This window comes from Schistocerca cancellata, chromosome 4, assembly GCF_023864275.1.
Source record: "Schistocerca cancellata isolate TAMUIC-IGC-003103 chromosome 4, iqSchCanc2.1, whole genome shotgun sequence".
Lineage (NCBI taxonomy): Eukaryota > Metazoa > Arthropoda > Insecta > Orthoptera > Acrididae > Schistocerca > Schistocerca cancellata.
In genome coordinates, this window is record NC_064629.1 from 287,070,941 (window position 1) to 287,092,547 (window position 21,607).

The following is a 21,607-nucleotide window of genomic DNA, read 5'->3' on the forward strand; positions in this document are numbered from 1 at the left end:
ATTTGGCATTGGAGGGCAGGGTGGAGGGTAAAAATCATAGAGGGAGACCAAGAGATGAATACAATAAGCAGATTCAGAAGGATGTAGGATGCAGTAAGTACTGGGAGATGAAGAAGCTTGCACAGGATAGAGCAGCATGGAGAGCTGCATCAAACCGGTCTCAGGACTGAAGACAACAACAACAACAACAACAACAACAACAACAACAGAATCCTTGCAAACATTTGTTGAGTCAAAGACAGTGCCACAGATAGATGAAAGAATTAATGTTCTATCAACATACTGTTAAAAGTACATTAGCTGTTTATCTGAAAGTATAATATAATTACAATAAATGGTAAACTTTTCATTTATGTATATTTCTATAAACAGTTAATAGTTATTGCATAATTTCATTATGTGCCCACTTCATTTATTCTGTACCCACATAAGCATCTGGCATCTCTGGCTCAGAAGATTATGTTCAGTCTAATATTTATAATATAGACAGTAAAACCATTTTAAATTTTAGAAGTAACAATAAATTAACAATAAATTATTTGAAGAAGTTGACTTCTAGTTTCCATCACCCCCCCCCCCTCCCCTCCTCACCCAACGTCCAAAAAAAGTCTTCTAACTCATTGGATGTGACCCCATGACAACCTCCTGACATTTGCCAACCTTTTTACCTCAGAGTTACCAAACAACCACCTCCATTACTTGTTGGTTATATGAGGTGCATTCGAGTTCTAAGGCCTCCGATTTTTTTTCTAATTAACTACTCACCCGAAATCGATGAAACTGGCGTTACTTCTTGACGTAATCGCCCTGCAGACGTACACATTTTTCACAACGCGGATGCCATGATTCCATGGCAGCGGCGAAGGCTTCTTTAGGAGTTTGTTTTGACCACTGGAAAATCGCTGAGGCAATAGCAGCACGGCTGGTGAATGTACGGCCACGGAGAGTGTCTTTCATTGTTGGAAAAAGCCAAAAGTCACTAGGAGCCAGGTCAGGTGAGCAGGGAGCATGAGGAATCACTTCAAAGTTGTTATCACAAAGAAACTGTTGTGTAACGTTAGCTCGATGTGCGAGTGTGTTGTCTTGGTGAAACAGCACATGCGCAGCCCTTCCCGGATGTTTTTGTTGCAGTGCAGGAAGGAATTTGTTCTTCAAAACATTTTCATAGGATGCACCTGTTACCGTAGTGCCCTTTGGAAGGCAATGGGTAAGGATTATGCCCTCGCTGTCCCAGAACATGGACACCATCATTTTTTCAGCACTGGTGGTTACCCGAAATTTTTTTGGTGGCGGTGAATCTGCGTGTTTCCATTGAGCTGACTGGCGCTTTGTTTCTGGATTGAAAGATGGCATCCACGTCTCATCCATTGTCACAACCGACGAAAAGAAAGTCCCAATCATGCTCTCGTTGCGCATCAACATTGCTTGGCAACATGCCACACAGGCAGCCATGTGGTCGTCCGTCAGCATTCGTGGCACCCGCCTGGATGACACTTTTCGCATTTTCAGGTCGTCATGCAGGATTGTGTGCACAGAATCCACAGAAATGCCAACTCTGGAGGCGATCTGTTCAACAGTCATTCGGCGATCCCCCAAAATAATTCTCTCCACTTTCTCGATCATGTCGTCAGACCGGCTTGTGCGAGCCCGATGTTGTTTCGGTTTGTTGTCACACGATGTTCTGCCTTCATTAAACTGTCGCACCCACGAACGCACTTTCGACACATCCATAACTCCATCACCACATGTCTCCTTCAACTGTCGATGAATTTCAATTGGTTTCACACCATGAAAATTCAGAAAACGAATGATTGCATGCTGTTCAAGTAAGGAAAACGTCGCCATTTTAAGTATTTAAAACAGTTCTCATTCTCGCCGCTGGCGGTAAAATTCCATCTGCCATACGGTGCTGCCATCCCTGGGACGTATTGACAATGAACGCGGCCTCATTTTAAAACAATGCGCATGTTTCTATCTCTTTCCAGTATGGAGAAAAAAAATCAGAGGCCTTAGAACTTGAATGCACCTCGTATTCCAATCTCTGTGTTCCCCTACAATTTTGGTTCTCTGTAGTTTCCTCTGATACCAAGAAAGTTATTCAATTGATGGCTTAACACAAGTCTAGGCATGGTGCCCCTTCTTCTAGTCAGTGTTTTCCTTATATTCATTTCCCCACGTATTCCGTGTAGCACCTCCTCATTTCTTATCTTATCAAGAAAATTATTTTTCAGTGTCCTTCTGGAACACCATATCTCAAATACTTCAATTCTTTTCTTTTCTGGTTTTTCTGTAGTGTATGATGATGATGATTCTGTTGATAGTACTGCTGGGCGATGGATAAAGAGAGTTAAAGCAACAGGAAGTCGAGAAACTGAGCTCCTTGATCAGCCACATTCGGGACATTCTCTCACAGCCACTGCTGCACTTAGACTTCCAACTGTTAAGGCCAGTTAAGGGTTCTCTCTGTGGGACACACTTCGAAGATCATGCAAGCATATTTCATGCAGGAAAATGTGGCTACGAGTACAGGACAAGAGCTTTTACCGACAGGGAATAATGCTCTGTCACAATCCTGGTTTAAGGCAACAGAATGTGATGGCATCTATGTAGAAGAATATTACATGTAAAGGAAATGTTGATTGATACTGTCACCAAAGTCTAATTCAATGTTTGTTGTGCACCACAAGCTTTCCTATGTCTTCCGCACACTCAGCTAGTGGAATCTCTTCCAGTTCATTATCTTTTCCCTAGTGTTTTTTTTTTTCAACAACAAAAAAGAGGCACTTCTTTGTGGGAAAAGATTGTAATCACTCAGGACCAAGTCTGGGTTATATGGTGGATGTTCAAAAACTTCCCACTTCCATAGAAAATCCTTTAACTCAGCAGAATACGGACAGGTATTATCATGAAAAAGCATAATGCTGCTGGATGACAATCCACACCATTTGTTCTGATTAGCATGGTTTACTCGGTGAAGAGTCTGCCAGTAGGCTGGTACACTAATGGTCTTCCCTCTAGACAAAGTCGATGAGTAGGACACACTTTTGATCCCAAAACACTGCAGCCAGTGGCCCCATGCAATGCCAGCTCAGAACATCACTCCACCACCATCTTGTTGTAAATGTGGGACACAAGGTTAGAGGTGTTCGATATTAACATGATGCCTCTGAACAAGCTGTCTGTGACTATCAGGGTATAAACAGATCAAAGTTTCATCCATAAATAACATTCAATGCCAATCCTGCGGTATCCATTCTGCAAGATTCCTTGCCCATCTGTAATGGAGTCCATGGTGGCATGGCGTACAACATTGTGTTCACCTTGGTAATTGGAATGAAGTTCGTGTGATACAATTGTTTCTTAACAGTTTGATGCGATACATGACATCCTTATCCTCTTCAAACACTGAATTCAGTTCTGGAGCAGTCTATCTGCCAATTGGAACCAATTCCATGTACACAGCACATCACTGGTTGACAAGCCTTCTGTGCATAATGTGATGATGCCAACTCACTCCATCACTGGTCACAATTGTCCTTTGTGGCACAGTGGATGTTCACTCTGGTGTTCCACTGATGCCTCTAACTCATCCATAGTGGTGCTTTGCTTTCAACTGAAATGCTGCAGTCCATCTGAGTGTAGCATTCTATCTGTAGGTAATGCTCATGGTAACTGTGGATATGTTTACAAACAATGTCAGGGTTGACCTTCCAATCGGTACAGGAACTGTCGCAACGGCAATACACCTGCACAACATATCAGGGTGATGCAAAGCTTTTCTTGATGTGTGAATATACCTGTAGGTAATGCTTCACAGACACCACTGATTACTATTCAGCAATGTAAAAGTTATTCTTATAAAAGAATAGTATGTCTCAGATTCGACTACTGAAGTATCTCAAAACTTTAAGGGGTAGAAAATGAAGATTTTGGTTTCTCATCTGCCTGTAACATCATTAGTTAATATTGAACAAGGATGGAATAGCTTGCCTAGTGGAGGGGGGGGGGGGGGGGGGGCGGCGGCTTTGGGGGAGGAGCAGGGGGGAGTGGTGGGAGGGTGTGGTTGGTGTGCGTAAGTCTGTGCTGGCTGTGAGGCATACCCAGGAATTGTAGAGGTTTCAGGTTGTTACTTCGGACCTGATGAGGGGACATAATCTTCAGGTGTTTGCAGAGCTGACTGCAATGTTGCACAAGATACTATTGTCACGCTTCAAACATTTGATGGACCCTGGGGCAAGTGATTACCGAAGTCCATCCCAGTGTATGGCCATCCATATGGGCTCTAGAGAACCCATATCGTAGTATCGGCCTTGTCCTGACAAGCAGACTTGCTGGATTTGGTGCAAGCAACCAAAAGTGGTACAATACATGTGCCTGTGCAGCATCTCCTCTGAGCTACAACAATGTATGATACTGAATCCATGCAAAGTGAGGAAAGTTGTCACAGCTTTCTCAGAGACCACTGTCATTGTCATTTTGTTTATTTGGGCCGTGAAGATTCTGGCTACACACTCTCCATTTGAGTTTGAATCAGAGTACAAAGAAGTGGAGGTAGATAGCTACACCATTCCACTGGCAAGAGAAGCAGAACTTGTCCATTGTTAACTTTTGGCACTCATCGGATACAATGGCAAAGATCGTCGCTAGTATCTAAACTGTAGCTGCTGATGTCAGTGACATCCAGGCAACATGTGGGGAAACCAGACAGTGTGTCTACAACCAGTAACCATTTACCCCACTGGAACAGATATCCAAAGTAGATGTACATGCAGCTCCACATGTGATCAATTGTGGGCTATGGGGAGAAACATTCTGCCAGATCTGCTTGGTTTCACATGGATGTTTGGTACGCTCAGACTGCATGTTTAATATTGGCATCAATGCCAGCCAATATACATCATGAAATGTACATCTTCAACATCTCCCACCCCCTCCCCTGCACCCATGGACTGTAATCTGAGGATGTGAGGCCATACTGCAGTCAGAATCCCAACTCAGTCAGCATTCTGATTCTTCTGTGGCTAGCAGAAAGACACCTGATTAATGTTGAGTCCTTGATGAATTCAGAAATAGATCCATAGTGCTGGTTAAATAGCTTTGGGGAGGTAGTCCAACCAACTATCACATGCATAATGTGCGACTTTGCGAAGCATCAGGTCCTGATTGGTTGGTTGGTTGGTTGGTTTGGGGAAGGAGACCAGACAGCGTGGTCATCGGTCTCATCGGATTAGGGAAGGAAGTCGGCCGTGCCCTTTCAGAGGAACCATCCCGGCATTGGCCTGGAGTGATTTAGGGAAATCACGGAAAACCTAAATCAGGATGGCCGGATGCGGGATTGCATCAGGTCCTGATCTCTGGGTGCAGCTATCATGAATAATTCATTCAGAACACCTCTTGTTTATCACACTTGACATCAGAACCCATCAGTAGACTTGCCAGGGTGTCACCACTGCTGTGCTAATCAGTGGCTCATACTGTATATCATAATGAGAGTTACCTAAAAACAGTGACTGCCACTGTAACCATGCTACCTTATCTGGCACGTTCACTTTGGGAGCTGAGGAGCAAAATTAGCAGTTCATCCATGACCAGGTGGAATTATGTCCCCAGTAAGAAAACATGGTATTTCTTAATACCATAACTAATATCCACTGCTTCCAATGGAAGAGCTACTGTTACACTGTTAATGCTTTACATTTTTTGTAATTAGTTGTTCCATGCAATTGGAGACTTTTGTGACAGCACACTGTCTATTCAGCATTGCAAAGAATCTGTCCCCAACCAAGAATAAATGCCACCCTGACCTAAATGTGGTCAGACTAGGATATAACTTCAAAAACTTTGAGCTTAAGAACATTGCCTGACAAGCGGTGGACCACTGAAATTTGACTCCATTTTTCTGAAGCTGATTGAGAGAAGATAATCTCTATGCAGCATTTGGTATAAATTTGCCACAATAATTTATCTTCCACAAGAGCAACTACAGTTCCTTTAGAACTTTGGGTGCCAGGAGATTTCCAGTCACTTTCACACGAGCTGATGTGGGCCGGAGACCACCTTTCCTCAGTATATGGCTGAGGTATTGAACACTCTGCTGGAGAAAACTATGGTAGGTAAATATACATTTGAGCCTACTAAGTCTATAAAATAGCTGTTTTAAACTGTCAAAGTGTTGCTCCCCAGTAACCCTAGTGATTAAAGTCTAGATCATTTGCAGTTTGTAGCACCCCACTTATAATTTGATGCAAGTATTTTTTTTAATACTGCAGGTGCATTTGCAACACAAAAAGGTAATTATTATTTTTATATACCATGAAAGATGTATTGATTACCATAAAGACGCATTATGAGTAAATGCAGGCCATCAGACAAACATACCTCAGAACAGAACTGGCCATACCATAACTTCACCAGTAGTTCTTCTGGACATGAAATCAGATGAAGATGTATGTTAGATTGAGCACTGTCGATTTAAAATCACCGTGTGTCCAAATTGTGACATTAGGTTTTTGGTTACAAATGGTGGATTTGCACACTGTGCCAGGTATTTAAAACACACACACACACACACACACACACACACACACACACACACACACACACACACTGCTGACAGATTTATTCAATGCCCATGACATTTGTGTGAAAAATTTTGTTAGTATCATTCCTACATGTTCCAAAAATGTTTGGTAACTGTAACTGGACACCATCAAAGCGCGGGGGAGCCTCAACTTAAACTTTTATTAACCCTTTTTTGTGAACTGCTGTATTACGTTAGTTGAAGGATATGTCATTTAAATTATGTAATATGACTAATCAAGGGAATACTACAGAAAAAACAAAATATCTGTTACACTGTTGTCCCATTCAAGTCAAAACACTTATTTGATGTTGTCCCCTTTAAATCAATTCTTTTAACATCATTTTTGGGTGAGCACATTTCATCCCTGAAGTGGAGTTTTAAAAGGTCTGCAAAATATCCACACAGGTTGCCACAACCCCTTTATTGGAGCTGGATGAAAAAACAGAGAAGATGCTTATCCAGGCATTAAGCCAAACACCATTAAACTTCCAGCAGAAAAAAACCTACTGTATTATATTAGAACAAATAAGCCCTCGGTCAAAAATATTGTTGGTGCAGGGCTATCAGCTTCCGCATACTATCTTGACTGATGTTTTGTTTGCGCGTTGAGAGCTGGACCTATGAATCTTCCACATTAAGAAATTGTTGTGCAAAATCAGTTTTATTGTTCTTGAAATGCTCCAAATGTTTGTGCAAAAATAGTTTTTCTATTTGCTTTTGCTCAGTATCCAACAAGTGTAGGACAAATCTTTCACATAGATCTCTCAAAGGTAAGATACAACACACTCTTCCTTCTGATATGCCTACAACATTGTTGATTTCATCATATCAACATATGATGCACTTCATCTGAGAATGAAGTTTTGGAACATCATTCAAATGGGTCATCTTCAGGAGAGGTATGTACACAACTGAATTCAGTCATCCATTTTTAACTATTAATATGAAGGAGCAGAGTTGTTATGTAACAGCTTCAAAAACTCTGTATAAATTTTTACTAGAAATAAACTATACAAAACACAGAATTTTATGGCAGTACAATAGTAAAGTTTCTCCATTTGAACAACACTCAAACATACCTAATTTAACAACCTGTAAAAACAAAACAATTCTGTCCATCAAGATCACACTTCATGTACATTATTTGGTAAAATCTACCAACAAAACAAAAGTACATTGATGACAACATTTCTGTGCCACATACAGCAATTTGCTCGTTACATCATAACACACACTGCTTTCTCAGTTTCTTTTTATTCTTAGGCGATCTTTATTCCTTTGTTCTGGAGATCTCAAAATTACTTCTGAAAACTTGATCATAGCAGAAAATGGAGAAGTACAACAGCAACATTATCAACCTTTAGCTTTCCATCTCCTCATGAGTTAAAGAGTATGACACTTTTATTTATTTTTCTACTACTCTCACCTTTCTACATATCTTTCGCCCACATTTTTTCTACATTTAAATGAAAAACCCATTTAAAAAAGATTTGCTTGAATTTTTGTTGTTAGTGATTATGCAGCTGAAGTAAGTTTGTAAACAATTTACTGGTAGAGTGTACAACAGCTGCTTTGATCTTTTGGAGGAATATCCAATATCATCATATATTTCTGATACAGATAGCATAATTATTTCATTTATTTTTCCTGGTTCAGTAACGATACTTTCATAGAAAACTGTCTTTCGCAGCTCACAATATTCTACCACATGTCCATATTAGGCCATGGAGAACCAGGTACGGAGAGCTGATATAAGGTTTCATTTACAATTCTGGGAACATTTGTGTTTCTTATCTGTTATGTGTCCATTAAGGGCCTTTGAGATTATGTAAACTTAAGGTGGAGGTGGGATAGGGGTTAGGAAGGAAAGGAAATGAATTCATATCAACTGCATTGAAACTTTATGTGAATTCTGTAGTAACGAGTGAAAATGTGTGCCGGACCAGGATTCAAACCCAGGATCTCCTGCTTACTAGGCAGTTACATTAACCACTGTGCCACCAGGACAAAGTGTTCATTGCAATTGTGTGGACTACCTTGGTACACCCCTCAGCCAACCCACATTCTCACCTAGAGCCATCTGTCTGCAGTCCCCATCTGTGTTCCCTTTGCTCACTATTTTGAGATTCCCGCATGAAGTCAAACATGATTGTGCATTCACACTGAAGGTGATGCATTCATAGCCCATTGAGGCAAATCAATGATATGAGGGTGTGATGTCTTCTTTTGCACATGTCCGAAAGAACAGACGCCACACGGAATCCACAGCTGTGATACACATTATGTAACTCCCATCTGTAAACAAGAAACGTGGGAACGTGAAAGAAAAGGAAAGAATGGATGGGAAATCTAGACACAGGGCATTGTGGTAATGCAATGGCAAAAGTTAAACTTTGTGCCAGAGCAGAGCTCTAACCCGGATTTACCACTTCTTATGTATCATTTCCTTAACCGCTTAGGCCATCCAGACGTGGTCCCTGACTGACTCAAATTTCCAACTTACCACACATCACAATGCTGCATCCCATATCTATTAAACACTCTACTTGCAAATTCCGATTCCCATATGACTTTGGACAATATTTGTGGATCTGTTCACTGCTGTTGTTACTTGTCTGTTCTTCACAAATCTATTTGAAGACAGTTACACTTATCTCAATTGCTGTGAACATCACCATAACAAATTTGCTGCCCTGCAAAAATAAATGTGTACAACTTATTTAAGCTTTTTTGAATTCTTCTGTAAGTCAGTTTATGTACTTCTTCATAATGTAGGATGAGCTTGAACAGTTGTGGCCTAAAGACACAAATTTAAGGAAAGAGAGTTGGAGTTCAATTTCTGAACAACATCTAGGTCAGCAGACACAGCACCACTTTGGATTTGATAAGAGTATGCAAGGAATCAATTGTGACCTCATTGCAGGAACCATAAAAGTTGTCACGTGAAGTGATTTAGGGAAACAGAAAAACAGAAGATATATACATTATACATATATTTCACATTATGATATAAACAGACATTATGAGAAGGTAAAAAAAAAGTAGTCATTTCATTTTATTTTTGGTCCAGGTCATTTCATTTTATTTACATAACAACAACTTAATACAACAAAATATTTGAGCAAACCTGCAGAACAAAGCAGACACACATGATACTCAAAAGCACTACATGTGATGCGTAATTAATGCCCAAATAATAAACATTTGTCCATTTACTTTAAATCTGTCTACAATCTGCACAGTAGAGTGTTATATTCTGTAGGCTGATGAAAGTACAGTAGAGTAGAACAACTTCTTGTAAGAAATGACAATTCAAGACTTATCATAAAAATGCTAACTGCTGCATTGCAATAGTCAGTTAATGATCAGTAAAGGGCAGTGAGAATCAATAAACAGTAACAATGATTCACAATGTTAAGTAACGATGCATCCCTACATACAACTCAAAGGTTCACTGCCAAAATTAATTCACTGAACAATAATGATTCAATCTGAAACAAGTTCCAATTTCAGTATTAACAGAAACCATACATAATATTAACTTCCATAAGAACCACCTGTCAACAGCAATTAGCACTCAAAAATTTAATTTCTAGTAATTTTATCCACACAATGTTTGTATTGCTCTTACTTAAAGAGCACAAAATACCTGTATAAAAGTAATAAAGCCTTCAAAAATTTCATTTCATTTGCAGTCTCTAGTTTTCTTTTTAAAGTACAATAAGTAGCATAAAATAAAATGCAAAATTTTTGAAGTTTGAAATCTCTAACAGAGCAGGGAGCTTCATTTTTCTGGCATCTAGAAAAAAACAGGTACATGACAGAATAAAAGCATTTTTAACAATTCAGGACAAGAATCTATTTGGAGGAGAAATGACAGCCTGGGGACATGGATAAAAGCTTCAATTATTGGTGAGTCATTATCTACTCAGATTTATAGTAGGAGTGATGAAAACTTTACTCTGCAACTGTGTCAGTCTTGTTATCAGCAAAGTACAGCAGTGGACTGGGATGATGACAGAAAGGTGAACCTTTCTGGCTGATAGAGTAATAAATGCTAATATGGGAACATACTGAGACAAAAAGTAGAAAATAAAGGAAATGGCAACAGACCTGACACAGGAGTCTTTTTCCCTTCAATTACAAGTAAGAATTTAAATTGACCCTCCACAAGTTACTACTACACCTGATCAGTGTCTTCTTAGTCACTTTCTGCTGGTAATATAAAACACATTTTTAACATAAATGTATGCAACATCCACCTACGCTATTCACCCTTTTCTTGTACAAACTGTTTCCTGATCAATCTGTAATAATTTTGCACTGAGATTAGACAAGTCACTTGTCTCTGAATTGGTTAAGACTTATATCAATGCATTTTTCCTCTTGCATTTGTGAAATATGCATGACACATGGAAAATGGGACTTATACCAGGGATTACCTACAGTAGTAGGACAACTGTCCACAAGGTCACATGCAGGATGATTAACACGTTAACTATTTCTATCTGGTAGTCGTTAACACCATTACTGAATTCAAAAGTTAAGTTCTTATAATTCAAATAAAATAACTTTGTGACTAACACGTCAATGGTGGGAAGCAGTGTTGCTAGCTAGTATGGCGCATGCCCCGTACTGTTCCCATACCTCCCCATGAAACTGGCCGTGCTGGCTAGTTTCTGCACTTACTTATTAAACAAGCAACACAGTGAGCATGAAGAGCCCAAGAAAGATCTGCGATTGGCTGATAGCTGGCCCAAATGCTCAACTTATTGAAACAGCAGTCACAAAGTTATTTTAATCGGAGTGTAACAAACTAGCTCTGCTAACGAATTTTTAAACTGCCTCAGCTTTTCCAGTGGTGTTCGTTCTTTTGTATTTAATGAACTAATCGCAAACCTGATGACCAAAAGAAGCAATCTCTCATTGTCAATCTGCACATAATCTATATATGTTTTAGTGATTTATTTTTAATGCACAGCAATTTTGATTTGAGCCCTACCAAGCAGTCTTAAACTGATGTACATTTTTTTTCTAGGTTTAAATCACAGCCATGCCATAGTTTAAAAAAGTATTTGGAGGAGGGGGGATTAGATTTCATCTATATTTACAGTTTAATTTATAATAATATTGGTCCCATCATATGGAATATATTTAAAATATATTTTAAGTACAGCACTGCAATACTCTATACTGAAATTGTAAGTGTTTACTCAATGGTGTTTGTTGCAAATAAACACAAATCCTCATGAAACACTTGCCCTTCACTAGCTTATCAAAACAACTTTAATATTTGAAAAATCCTTATAAATACTAAAATGAAGTTATGGTTTCTTTGTTATTGAATATCATGTACAAATCTGTGAGAACAAGACAAAAATACCATCATAATAATTGACTCAAGGAGTGCCAAAGAGAATGAAAAGTGCAGAGAATACAAATTCTGAACCACCATACCTCCCATCCAGGCAACACACTCAACAGGAAGAATTACAAGAAATTCTGTTGCCATATATTGTGGTTAAAATAGACTCAGTGCAACAGTTAAAATTCTCACAAATTTTTAGACTGGCTGCTGTAAATTATTAATCAGTTACCATTCCATTATAACATGACTGAGAATCTGTATTATTTCATCATCGTGCAATGCACTTTATCACATAAAATTGCAAATAATTCAAATCATGATAAGTTAACTGAATTAGAAACATGACTGACTTTGAGTTACGTTTTAATACATTACACGTTTCAATATTTATTCCTAACTGGAAATAATATAGAAAAATAAGACTTCTTATATTTGTTACATGCATAAAAATTTGCACACTGTAATGTGATGTCACATCAAGACACTACTCAATGCCACAATTTTATTACATTGTGTTGTTCCAAAAGCTTTACCAATAATTTAAGATACACTGTAGTCTCTCTTACAGAAGAACAGTGAATTATAACATACATAAAATAATTAAAGTGTAATTTTAATTTTTTCAAATCAGTATTGTAATTAAATAGTTTCTTACTAAAAGCGTATAGTGAGAATGTTAACAGTGAATAGTTTGAGCACTAATTTCAGTCATCGTTTTAAGTCATATGCTCTTGATGCCTAGTGAAGGAAACTAGCACATGGCTGTGCTCAGTAACAGTTGAAGTTTGTAAAAGTTTATCCTCATGATGTATATACTGATTTGATATGTTGTTTCCTCCTATGAATAGTTGGCTGTTATGACAGGGCAAGGATCTCATCAGTCAAAGATGCTGACACATTAACTACCATTGAGGTTCAAACGGATACCAATCAATATCTACAATTAAGTTAAAATTTAATTCTGGTCCATAGCAGTTACATGAATTGAAGGTAATGATGGTTATCAATCTCATTTCAGATGCACTTTCTCGTCTAAACAAGAGATCTTTCAGCTATAAATACATATATAAAAAAAACAAGTCAAACTTAAAATATATATATATATAAGTTTAAGATATACAACATACTGAGCCAGTTATGTTGAAATGGCTTACACAAAATACTGAAGTGCAACTTTCTCACTGAATGTAATGGATGTAAAAACATGGTGACTGGGGAAAGTTCTAAAACACATTACTTGTTCCAGTTTCTGTTATAATGCTATGAATAAAGATATATAAGAACAGTCACAAATTCAGTTATCCCATGACAACTTCAATCTATTTTCAGTTGTGACTAACTGATACTGATTCTCAATTCATCACTTTTCTAAGACAAAATAGCACACAATAGTGTGGAGAAATTCTTCCTTTACTCCACTGTCGGTTTATTCAGTCAATGAACTGAAAGTAATGATGAACTATATTATACTTATGCACTACTGTTACAAACTGTGATTAACTGTAGGAATTTACATGAACAATAAAACATCAGTTAACATAAAAGTCATTTCAAGCTGGATTAAAAAAAATCTCAACATTAAATGATAATGTCACCTGTTACAAAACATCAGGTTAAAACAGTTGTACTTTGTGATAACATTCAGTTGAAAGGATCTGTTTATTGTATTATTGCAGTTTATCTTACATTGAGCAGAGGACGAATGTAATACCAGGAAGTGGACATTCTTCATTTGTGCAGTAAGTCGATGCCTGCGCCTGGAAATATTGTCTTACATAAGAACATGTAAGCTAAAAAGATCTGTTGCTGACATATTTAAAAAGCACAGAGACTGATGTAGTAAATCTACTGGTATCTATGAGTATCTCTTCCCTTAATGCTGTGCTTATTCTTAAATATAGTTAATGGAAAAAGGACAACACACACAAACTTCAGTGGCTCCTTCTGAAGTAAATGTTTTGTAAAATATACTTTCAAGGCAGGGAAAAGAAAATTCATAGCCAGCTGAATTACGGGATTAAAACTCTGAGCAGGACAACCACTCCTGGTCTAGCAAATGACTAATTTTTTATTCACATAAAGCTGATGGGTATTCAGTTTCTAGATCTAGGTTTCAGCAGGTTGCTGCCATCATCTTCTTATTTCAGTTTTTAATATGTTAATTCTGGAACCATTACTCTGAATATTATGTATAAAGAGAGCATATTCAAAACTTTGACAGGCATCAACATCTACAGCACGATTATCATTTTCATAAATACTGCTTTTTAACATGTTCTGATACTTTTATCTTAATTGGAATAGGAAACTTCTTTGAATTTCTTTTCTTGTCCCTTATATTACAACTAAATTAAGAGATTTGCTCAGAGCTTTTTGTGATTATATTATCATAAAAATTAGTATAAGTTCCCCAAACCATTGCAGTTCTAACTTTAGCTTGGTAAGTTTATGTTAAGCGTAGATTAAGTTTAAGAATTTGACACAAAAATTGCCATTTTATTAAGTAGCTTCTATAAATTATTGCTCTCAAATTTTATAAGGTTTTTTCCTGAACTTTCAAATCAAATCCTTGTTCACAATGCAGAAATACTTTCTACCTGGAAGCTAAAATATTTTAGCCCATGCTGGCTGCAAAACACACACACTAAAAAAAATTGTGATTGCTCATTTTTTTTGGAGACCAATAGGTTGTAGATCTGACATGTATAAGCAAAATTAAGTTGTTTTTGAGAATTCAACTTGGTGTTAAATAGATCCTGTGTCGTGGTCTTTGGCCTCAATTCCTTCAAATGGAGAATCACAGTGACAAATACTTTTGTTTCATGATTACAAGTGGGTTACAGAGTATTCTGTTCTAGTTAGACATATAACTGATGGGTACTAGCATCTCAAACATGTAAACTCTCACACCAATGGAAATAACACACATTTTTAACACGAAGCAGCAACTTTTCATCTCTTCTCTTAACTCTAAGGTATCAATATCCTTCAAAAAATCTTTGCTAAGCTGAAATGCAGATAGTGATTGGTGATTCCATAGTAATTTTCGGTAAGATCTCAATAACAAAGTAAAGATACAGATATTTCTGTGAGAGCACTTATGTAACAGAAGTATTTAACTGAAAAGGAAAGTGCAAACTATTGACCCATAAGGACACGCAAGTGGTCTATGAGACTAAGGATAATATTTTCACATTAATACAATGTCTGAAAATTGCTTCCAAGAAGCTGTCTTCTGAGTACCTTCAAGTGAGCATAACATGAGTCATTTGGTATGGTACACGTGGTATTTTAACAATAGCACTTCCAGACTGCTTACAACAAACAGCTCTAGGGTATCATGGGCATGGGTATGCATTGGTGTCAGTTTGTTGTTAGCTCTGCTTAGGTTATTCCTGAGCACATATGAACATACTATTGGCTCTGGTGTCAGAACAGACATCATCTTGCTTGGTTCCTTATTCTAATATCTTGTAAGTCTTATAACTGCAGCAAGAATTTGGTGGCTGGTTAAAAAAGTGATGGCTGAAAGGGAAGCTGATGATTCTGAAGGTGGAGAATTCGATTTTGAAGAAATACAGGACCCAGAATGTAAAAATGATTCTGAGACACTGAATGAGGAGCATCAGGTGATGAAACAGGAGACAGTGATTACGGTGCAGATAGTGGAGTGTTTGTCAGTAAAGACAAAACAGTATGCAAGCCCCATGCTCCACCAAAGGACCCACATACATGTTCTCATAACATCTTAACTAATTTGCTTGTGAAACGTGCTACAAATCCACTACAGTGGTGGGAAATGTTTTCTGATGAACAAATTATGTACATACTGGTTAAGCGTACTAATAAGCACCTTCAAACTATCCAGAGGAACTTTTCTAGTGTGACAAATTCCCAAACAATTGATAAAGGTGAAATGTAGTCTTTACTGAGATTACTGTACTTCCCTGGTGTAATGCGTGCCCACATCTACAAGATTTATGGCGAACAGATGGCACAGGACTTAAAATATTTCACCTCACCATGGGCATAAACGATGTTTTCCCCTTCAGTGCATTACTTGTTGAAAACCCTCAGAAGGCTGATACAGTTGCTGAATACATGACAGATGATGAAACACCTTATGCATTCCATGGAAGGTGCAGAATCCATAAATACATGCCAATAAGCCAAACAAGTACAGAATACAGATTTTTGCAGCAGTGAAGGGTACAATGTCTTACGCATCTGACATGGAGATGTATGTTGGGCAACAGCCTGAAGGCCATACAAACAGGACAGAAGGCAACTGAACTTTTTCAGTGACTCTGCTGAATTATCATGACTACAGGGCACAACATAGCTTGCGACAATTATTTCACAAGTTACGAGTTAGCAGACACACTGATGACACAGAAGACTACCACCATTCGTCCTCTGAAGAAGAATAGGCAGCAAGTCCCCTTGGGATTTAATAACACTAAAATAGACAAGAAAAGTCATTTGTTTGGGTTTCAGGAAAATTGCACCTTAGTCTCTCTTATGTGTTAAAGCAAAATAAAGTGGTGTTACTTCTGTCTATGACGCATCACGACGCAAATATTAGTGAAAATACAGGAAATGATAAAAACCAGAAACTATCACAGTCTATAACCTTACTAAGGGTGGAGCTGACATGATAATGAAAGAATGCAACATATAATGTAGCTAGAAAAACAACAAACATGAAGGCCATGGTTGCATTTTATTACATGAACACAGCTGTGATAAATGCTGCTACTATTTTCAATATACGTAAGAAAGGTCGACTGAGAAGAAGAGAATTCTTATTGTAGCTTCCTTTTGCACTTCTGTAAGACCATTTTCACTAAAGGCGAATATCTAAAACCTTGCCAAAAAGGCAACTGAGAGAAATGGAGAGCTTTGAGGTGTGAAAAGTTCTGGAAGTTCAACCGCGGGCTCATGAGGACATTGTGTTGACTGCAAAAACAAGAACAGAAAAACTAGACATGTTGAGAAAACCACAATAAATATATTTGCCTTTAACACTGTGTTATCGTATGCCAAGACTGTACTGACAAAATGTTCCATTGAATATGTGCATTACTTTGATAGCAGCTCATTTTTATGAATCTCCATTTTGCATAAATGCTTTTGACCAAAATATATTTTTTTTCTTTTAAATGGATATAGTAAAGTGGCTGGTAATGATACAACTTCATTTATTAACACTTCCCTGCATTATAATGTAAAATAAAACCAATGGAATCTGTAAGGGTCTGAGAGAGCACTAGCCTGTACTGACGAAGTACCACGCGCGTGCACTGCTGGGTTAAACAATGGATTAAACATGTTTCTCTAAATTTGAGCTATATGAACTAAATTTTTTCTATTGGGTATATAAAGTAAAATGAACTTTTAACTTTCTTCTCTATTGTTCTTAGCTTAACTTCACTAATCCTACATTTCGTATATTTTTCCATTCTTCTGAACATTCAATCTCTATGGAAAATCATTCAGTATTATTTACATGAGTGAGAGAGAGAGACAGAGAGAGAGAGAGAGAGAGAGAGAGAGAGAGAGAGAGAGAGAGGGGGGGGGGGGTAGGGAGGGAGGGAGGGAGGGAGGGAGGGAGGGTGAGTGGAGGGGGGTGGGAGAAAGAACAGAGAGTAAAAATATGCCACTCAGTGAGTTATGATTATCAAAAATTAATCCCAACCTTTTCCTAGTATTTTCTGTGCAGCCTTTATCAGAGGAGTTAATGTAGTAAGTTCCATGCAGTTTCTCAAGAATGGATGTCTCAGAAGCTCATCAGCTGTGGCACGTTTGTCAACGTCTACTTGTAGGCAGCTGTCTAAGAAATCCTAGAACACACATTTCATCATATAATCTAAAACAACTTCCAATACAAGGTAATGTAACACAAGCAAGATATAAACAAGATCGTGAGTGGCCAAGAAAGCTGACACACTGTTCAAGATTTCAAATTACTTTTTATAAACGCAAACAGTAAAGCAGTACTAGTCAGCTGTTAAAAAAACTAAGTACTGTGACTAAAGAATACAGGGTGTCCACAAAAGAATGTCCCACTTTAAATGGTATATAGTAGCAGTTTCATTTAGAGTATTTATCACAAATTATTCGTAAAACTGAGAGTAACTTAGTGTTTGTCACAAACGGTCAACAACTCTGGAGTAATGGAAGCAATAGTCTCTTCCTTTTTGTGTCTCAACTCTGGCAATTCATTAGGTAGTGGTAGAATGCAGACACAATCTTTCATATAGCCCCAAAGGAAAAATATCACATGGCATGAGGTCAGCTGGAAAGAGCTCTGTTGTACTGAACATTATGACTAATCCAACAGTCAGAGACTTCGACAAAGATATGCCAATGGGGAGGAGCTCAATCTTGTTGCCAAATAAAATCTTCATGGTCATCTTATAACTAGGGAAACAGTCCTTCTTGCAACATATCCACATAAGCCACCCCAACAATCTACATATGCCATCCCCATTACAGTGGTTTTAGTAAGGACAAAAAATTTTCCTAAGCCTGACGTCACAGCAAGCCCAGGAAATTAATTTTGGGAAATAGCTTTGATACTGGGCAAATCCATAAGGCTGTTCTGACTCCCAGATACAAAAATTGTGGGTATTGGTAGAAGTAAAGCTGTGAGGATGGGTTGAGAGTTGTGCTTGGGTAGCACTTTCCCGATAAAGGCAATGGTCCCGCAAACAGTTTTAATCTACCAGGAAGTTTCATTATGAGTATTTATCTTTCCACTTACAAGTGACTGTCAAATAAAAAACATGACAGATCGATGAAAGTAAGTAAACTTTATTATTTGGAAAGTAATCACCACAACTGTTAATACATTTTATCCCACTGCGAGACAAGATGATCAGTGCTCTTGTGGAATGATTGTACCTACACGTGCACCACTTCGTCTGAAGCAAATTGACGGCCATGAATATCTTTCTTCGGGGTTCCAAAAATGCGGGAATAGCATGGGGAGAGATCTGGACTGTATGGAGGATTTGTAAGGGCTTCACACTGAAACTTATGCAGCTTATTCTAAACAACCTAGGCAACATGTTGGTGGATCCACATGTTGCCAAGGTTGCTTAGAGTAAGGCACATACAGTCCTGATCTCTCCCCATGCGACTTCCATATTTTTGGAGTCCTAAAGAGACATTTGTGGCTGTCGATTTGCTACCGAAGAAATGGTGTACACCTGTGTACAATCAAGGTTCCTTAGGCAACCACAAATATTTTACCACGAAGTTATTGGCCAGTCTCACAGTGGGATAAATACACTCCTGGAAATTGAAAAAAGAACACATTGACACCGGTGTGTCAGACCCACCATACTTGCTCCGGACACTGCGAGAGGGCTGTACAAGCAATGATCACACGCACGGCACAGCGGACACACCAGGAACCGCGGTGTTGGCCGTCGAATGGCGCTAGCTGCGCAGCATTTGTGCACCGCCGCCGTCAGTGTCAGCCAGTTTGCCGTGGCATACGGAGCTCCATCGCAATCTTTAACACTGGTAGCATGCCGCGACAGCGTGGACGTGAACCATATGTGCAGTTGACAGACTTTGAGCGAGGGCGTATAGTGGGCATGCGGGAGGCCGGGTGGACGTACCGCCGAATTGCTCAACACGTGGGGCGTGAGGTCTCCACAGTACATCGATGTTGTCGCCAGTGGTCGGCGGAAGGTGCACGTGCCCGTCGACCTGGGACTGGACCGCAGCGATGCACGGATGCACGCCAAGACCGTAGGATCCTACGCAGTGCCGTAGGGGACCGCACCGCCACTTCCCAGCAAATTAGGGACACTGTTGCTCCTGGGGTATCGGCGAGGACCATTCGCAACCGTCTCCATGAAGCTGGGCTACGGTCCCGCACACCGTTAGGCCGTCTTCCGCTCACGCCCCAACATCGTACAGCCCGCCTCCGGTGATGTCGCGACAGGCGTGAATGGAGGGACGAATGGAGACGTGTCGTCTTCAGCGATGAGAGTCGCTTCTGCCTTGGTGCCAATGATGGTCGTATGCGTGTTTGGCGCCGTGCAGGTGAGCGCCACAATCAGGACTGCATACGACCGAGGCACACAGGGCCAACACCCGGCATCATGGTGTGGGGAGCGATCTCCTACACTGGCCGTACACCACTGGTGATCGTCGAGGGGACACTGAATAGTGCACGGTACCTCCAAACCGTCATCGAACCCATCGTTCTACCATTCCTAGACCGGCAAGGGAACTTGCTGTTCCAACAGGACAATGCACGTCCGCATGTATCCCGTGCCACCCAACGTGCTCTAGAAGGTGTAACTCAACTACCCTGGCCAGCAAGATCTCCGGATCTGTCCCCCATTGAGCATGTTTGGGACTGGATGAAGCGTCGTCTCACGCGGTCTGCACGTCCAGCACGAACGCTGGTCCAACTGAGGCGCCAGGTGGAAATGGCATGGCAAGCCGTTCCACAGGACTACATCCAGCATCTCTACGATCGTCTCCATGGGAGAATAGCAGCCTGCATTGCTGCGAAAGGTGGATATACACTGTACTAGTGCCGACATTGTGCATGCTCTGTTGCCTGTGTCTATGTGCCTGTGGTTCTGTCAGTGTGATCATGTGATGTATCTGACCCCAGGAATGTGTCAATAAAGTTTCCCCTTCCTGGGACAATGAATTCACGGTGTTCTTATTTCAATTTCCAGGAGTGTATATCAACAGTTATGGCAATTTGTTTTGAAATTATCAAAAGTTACGGCAACTGGTTTTGAAATAACGAACATTTTACTTACTTTTTTCCTATCCGTCTCATTTGATTAACCCTTACAGACAAAAAGTTGTCTCATCACTGAACACCACACGCTCAAGAAAGTCATCTTCTTGGGAAGTTATAACATACAACATAGTTACCTGGCTTTAAAGCACATACCAACTGTAACCAGTATGGACATGGGTAAACTTTTTCATAAAACCTTTCACATGGTCATCTTTGGCAACTGAACTTCAAGATTTGCTTTTGGAACAGACTTCTTAGAACTATGAAGGAAATATGCTTCGACAAAAGTCAACATTCTCTTCAGATTTTTCGGTGTCCCAAACTTTTCCATTTATGCATCCATCTGGCCATCTCAAATTGACTATATAATCAGCAGATGTTTTTGCCACATGGGGGATCAAAATTAAACTTTAAACAAAATGCACACTGAACTGAAATTACAGATTCAGTCTTAGCAACATGCAGAACACAAAACGATTTAAACTCAGACATCATTTTGCATATGTGGTGCTGCAGCTGGAAAAACAACAAGACAGTACTCATGCATGTGGTTTTATAAACATGTTTGAGTTACTCTTTAGTTGCGACCTTGAACAAACACAAAACACTTAGCTCAAAATGGTTCAAATGGCTCTGAGCACTATGCGACTTAACTTCTGAGGTCATCAGTCGCCTAGAACTTAGAACTAATTAAACCTAACTAACCTAAGGACATCACACACATCCATGCCCGAGGCAGGATTCGAACCTGCGACCATAGCAGTCGCTCGGTTCCAGACTGTAGCGCCTAGAACCGCACGGCCACTCCAGCCGGCTAAACACTTAGTTGATACTATTCAAATTTGTAACTAGGACATTCTTTTATGAACACCCT

At 39.4% G+C, this 21,607-nt stretch overlaps 1 protein-coding gene across 2 annotated transcripts in view; it reads right to left on the minus strand.

The window, feature by feature from the left end:
* Window positions 1-9,594: 9,594 nt before the first annotated feature.
* The window catches only part of LOC126183421 (serine/threonine-protein kinase Pak), a 113,103-nt gene continuing 101,090 nt past the window's right edge, over window positions 9,595-21,607 (minus strand). For both annotated transcript variants that reach the window (XM_049925372.1, XM_049925373.1), the window contains exons 10-11: window positions 17,650-17,794; window positions 9,595-13,708 (exon numbers count right to left, since the gene is read on the minus strand). In XM_049925372.1, coding sequence (XP_049781329.1) covers window positions 13,680-13,708; window positions 17,650-17,794 — 174 coding nt within the window. In that variant the 3' untranslated portion in view covers window positions 9,595-13,679. The remainder of the gene's footprint in view (window positions 13,709-17,649; window positions 17,795-21,607) is intronic.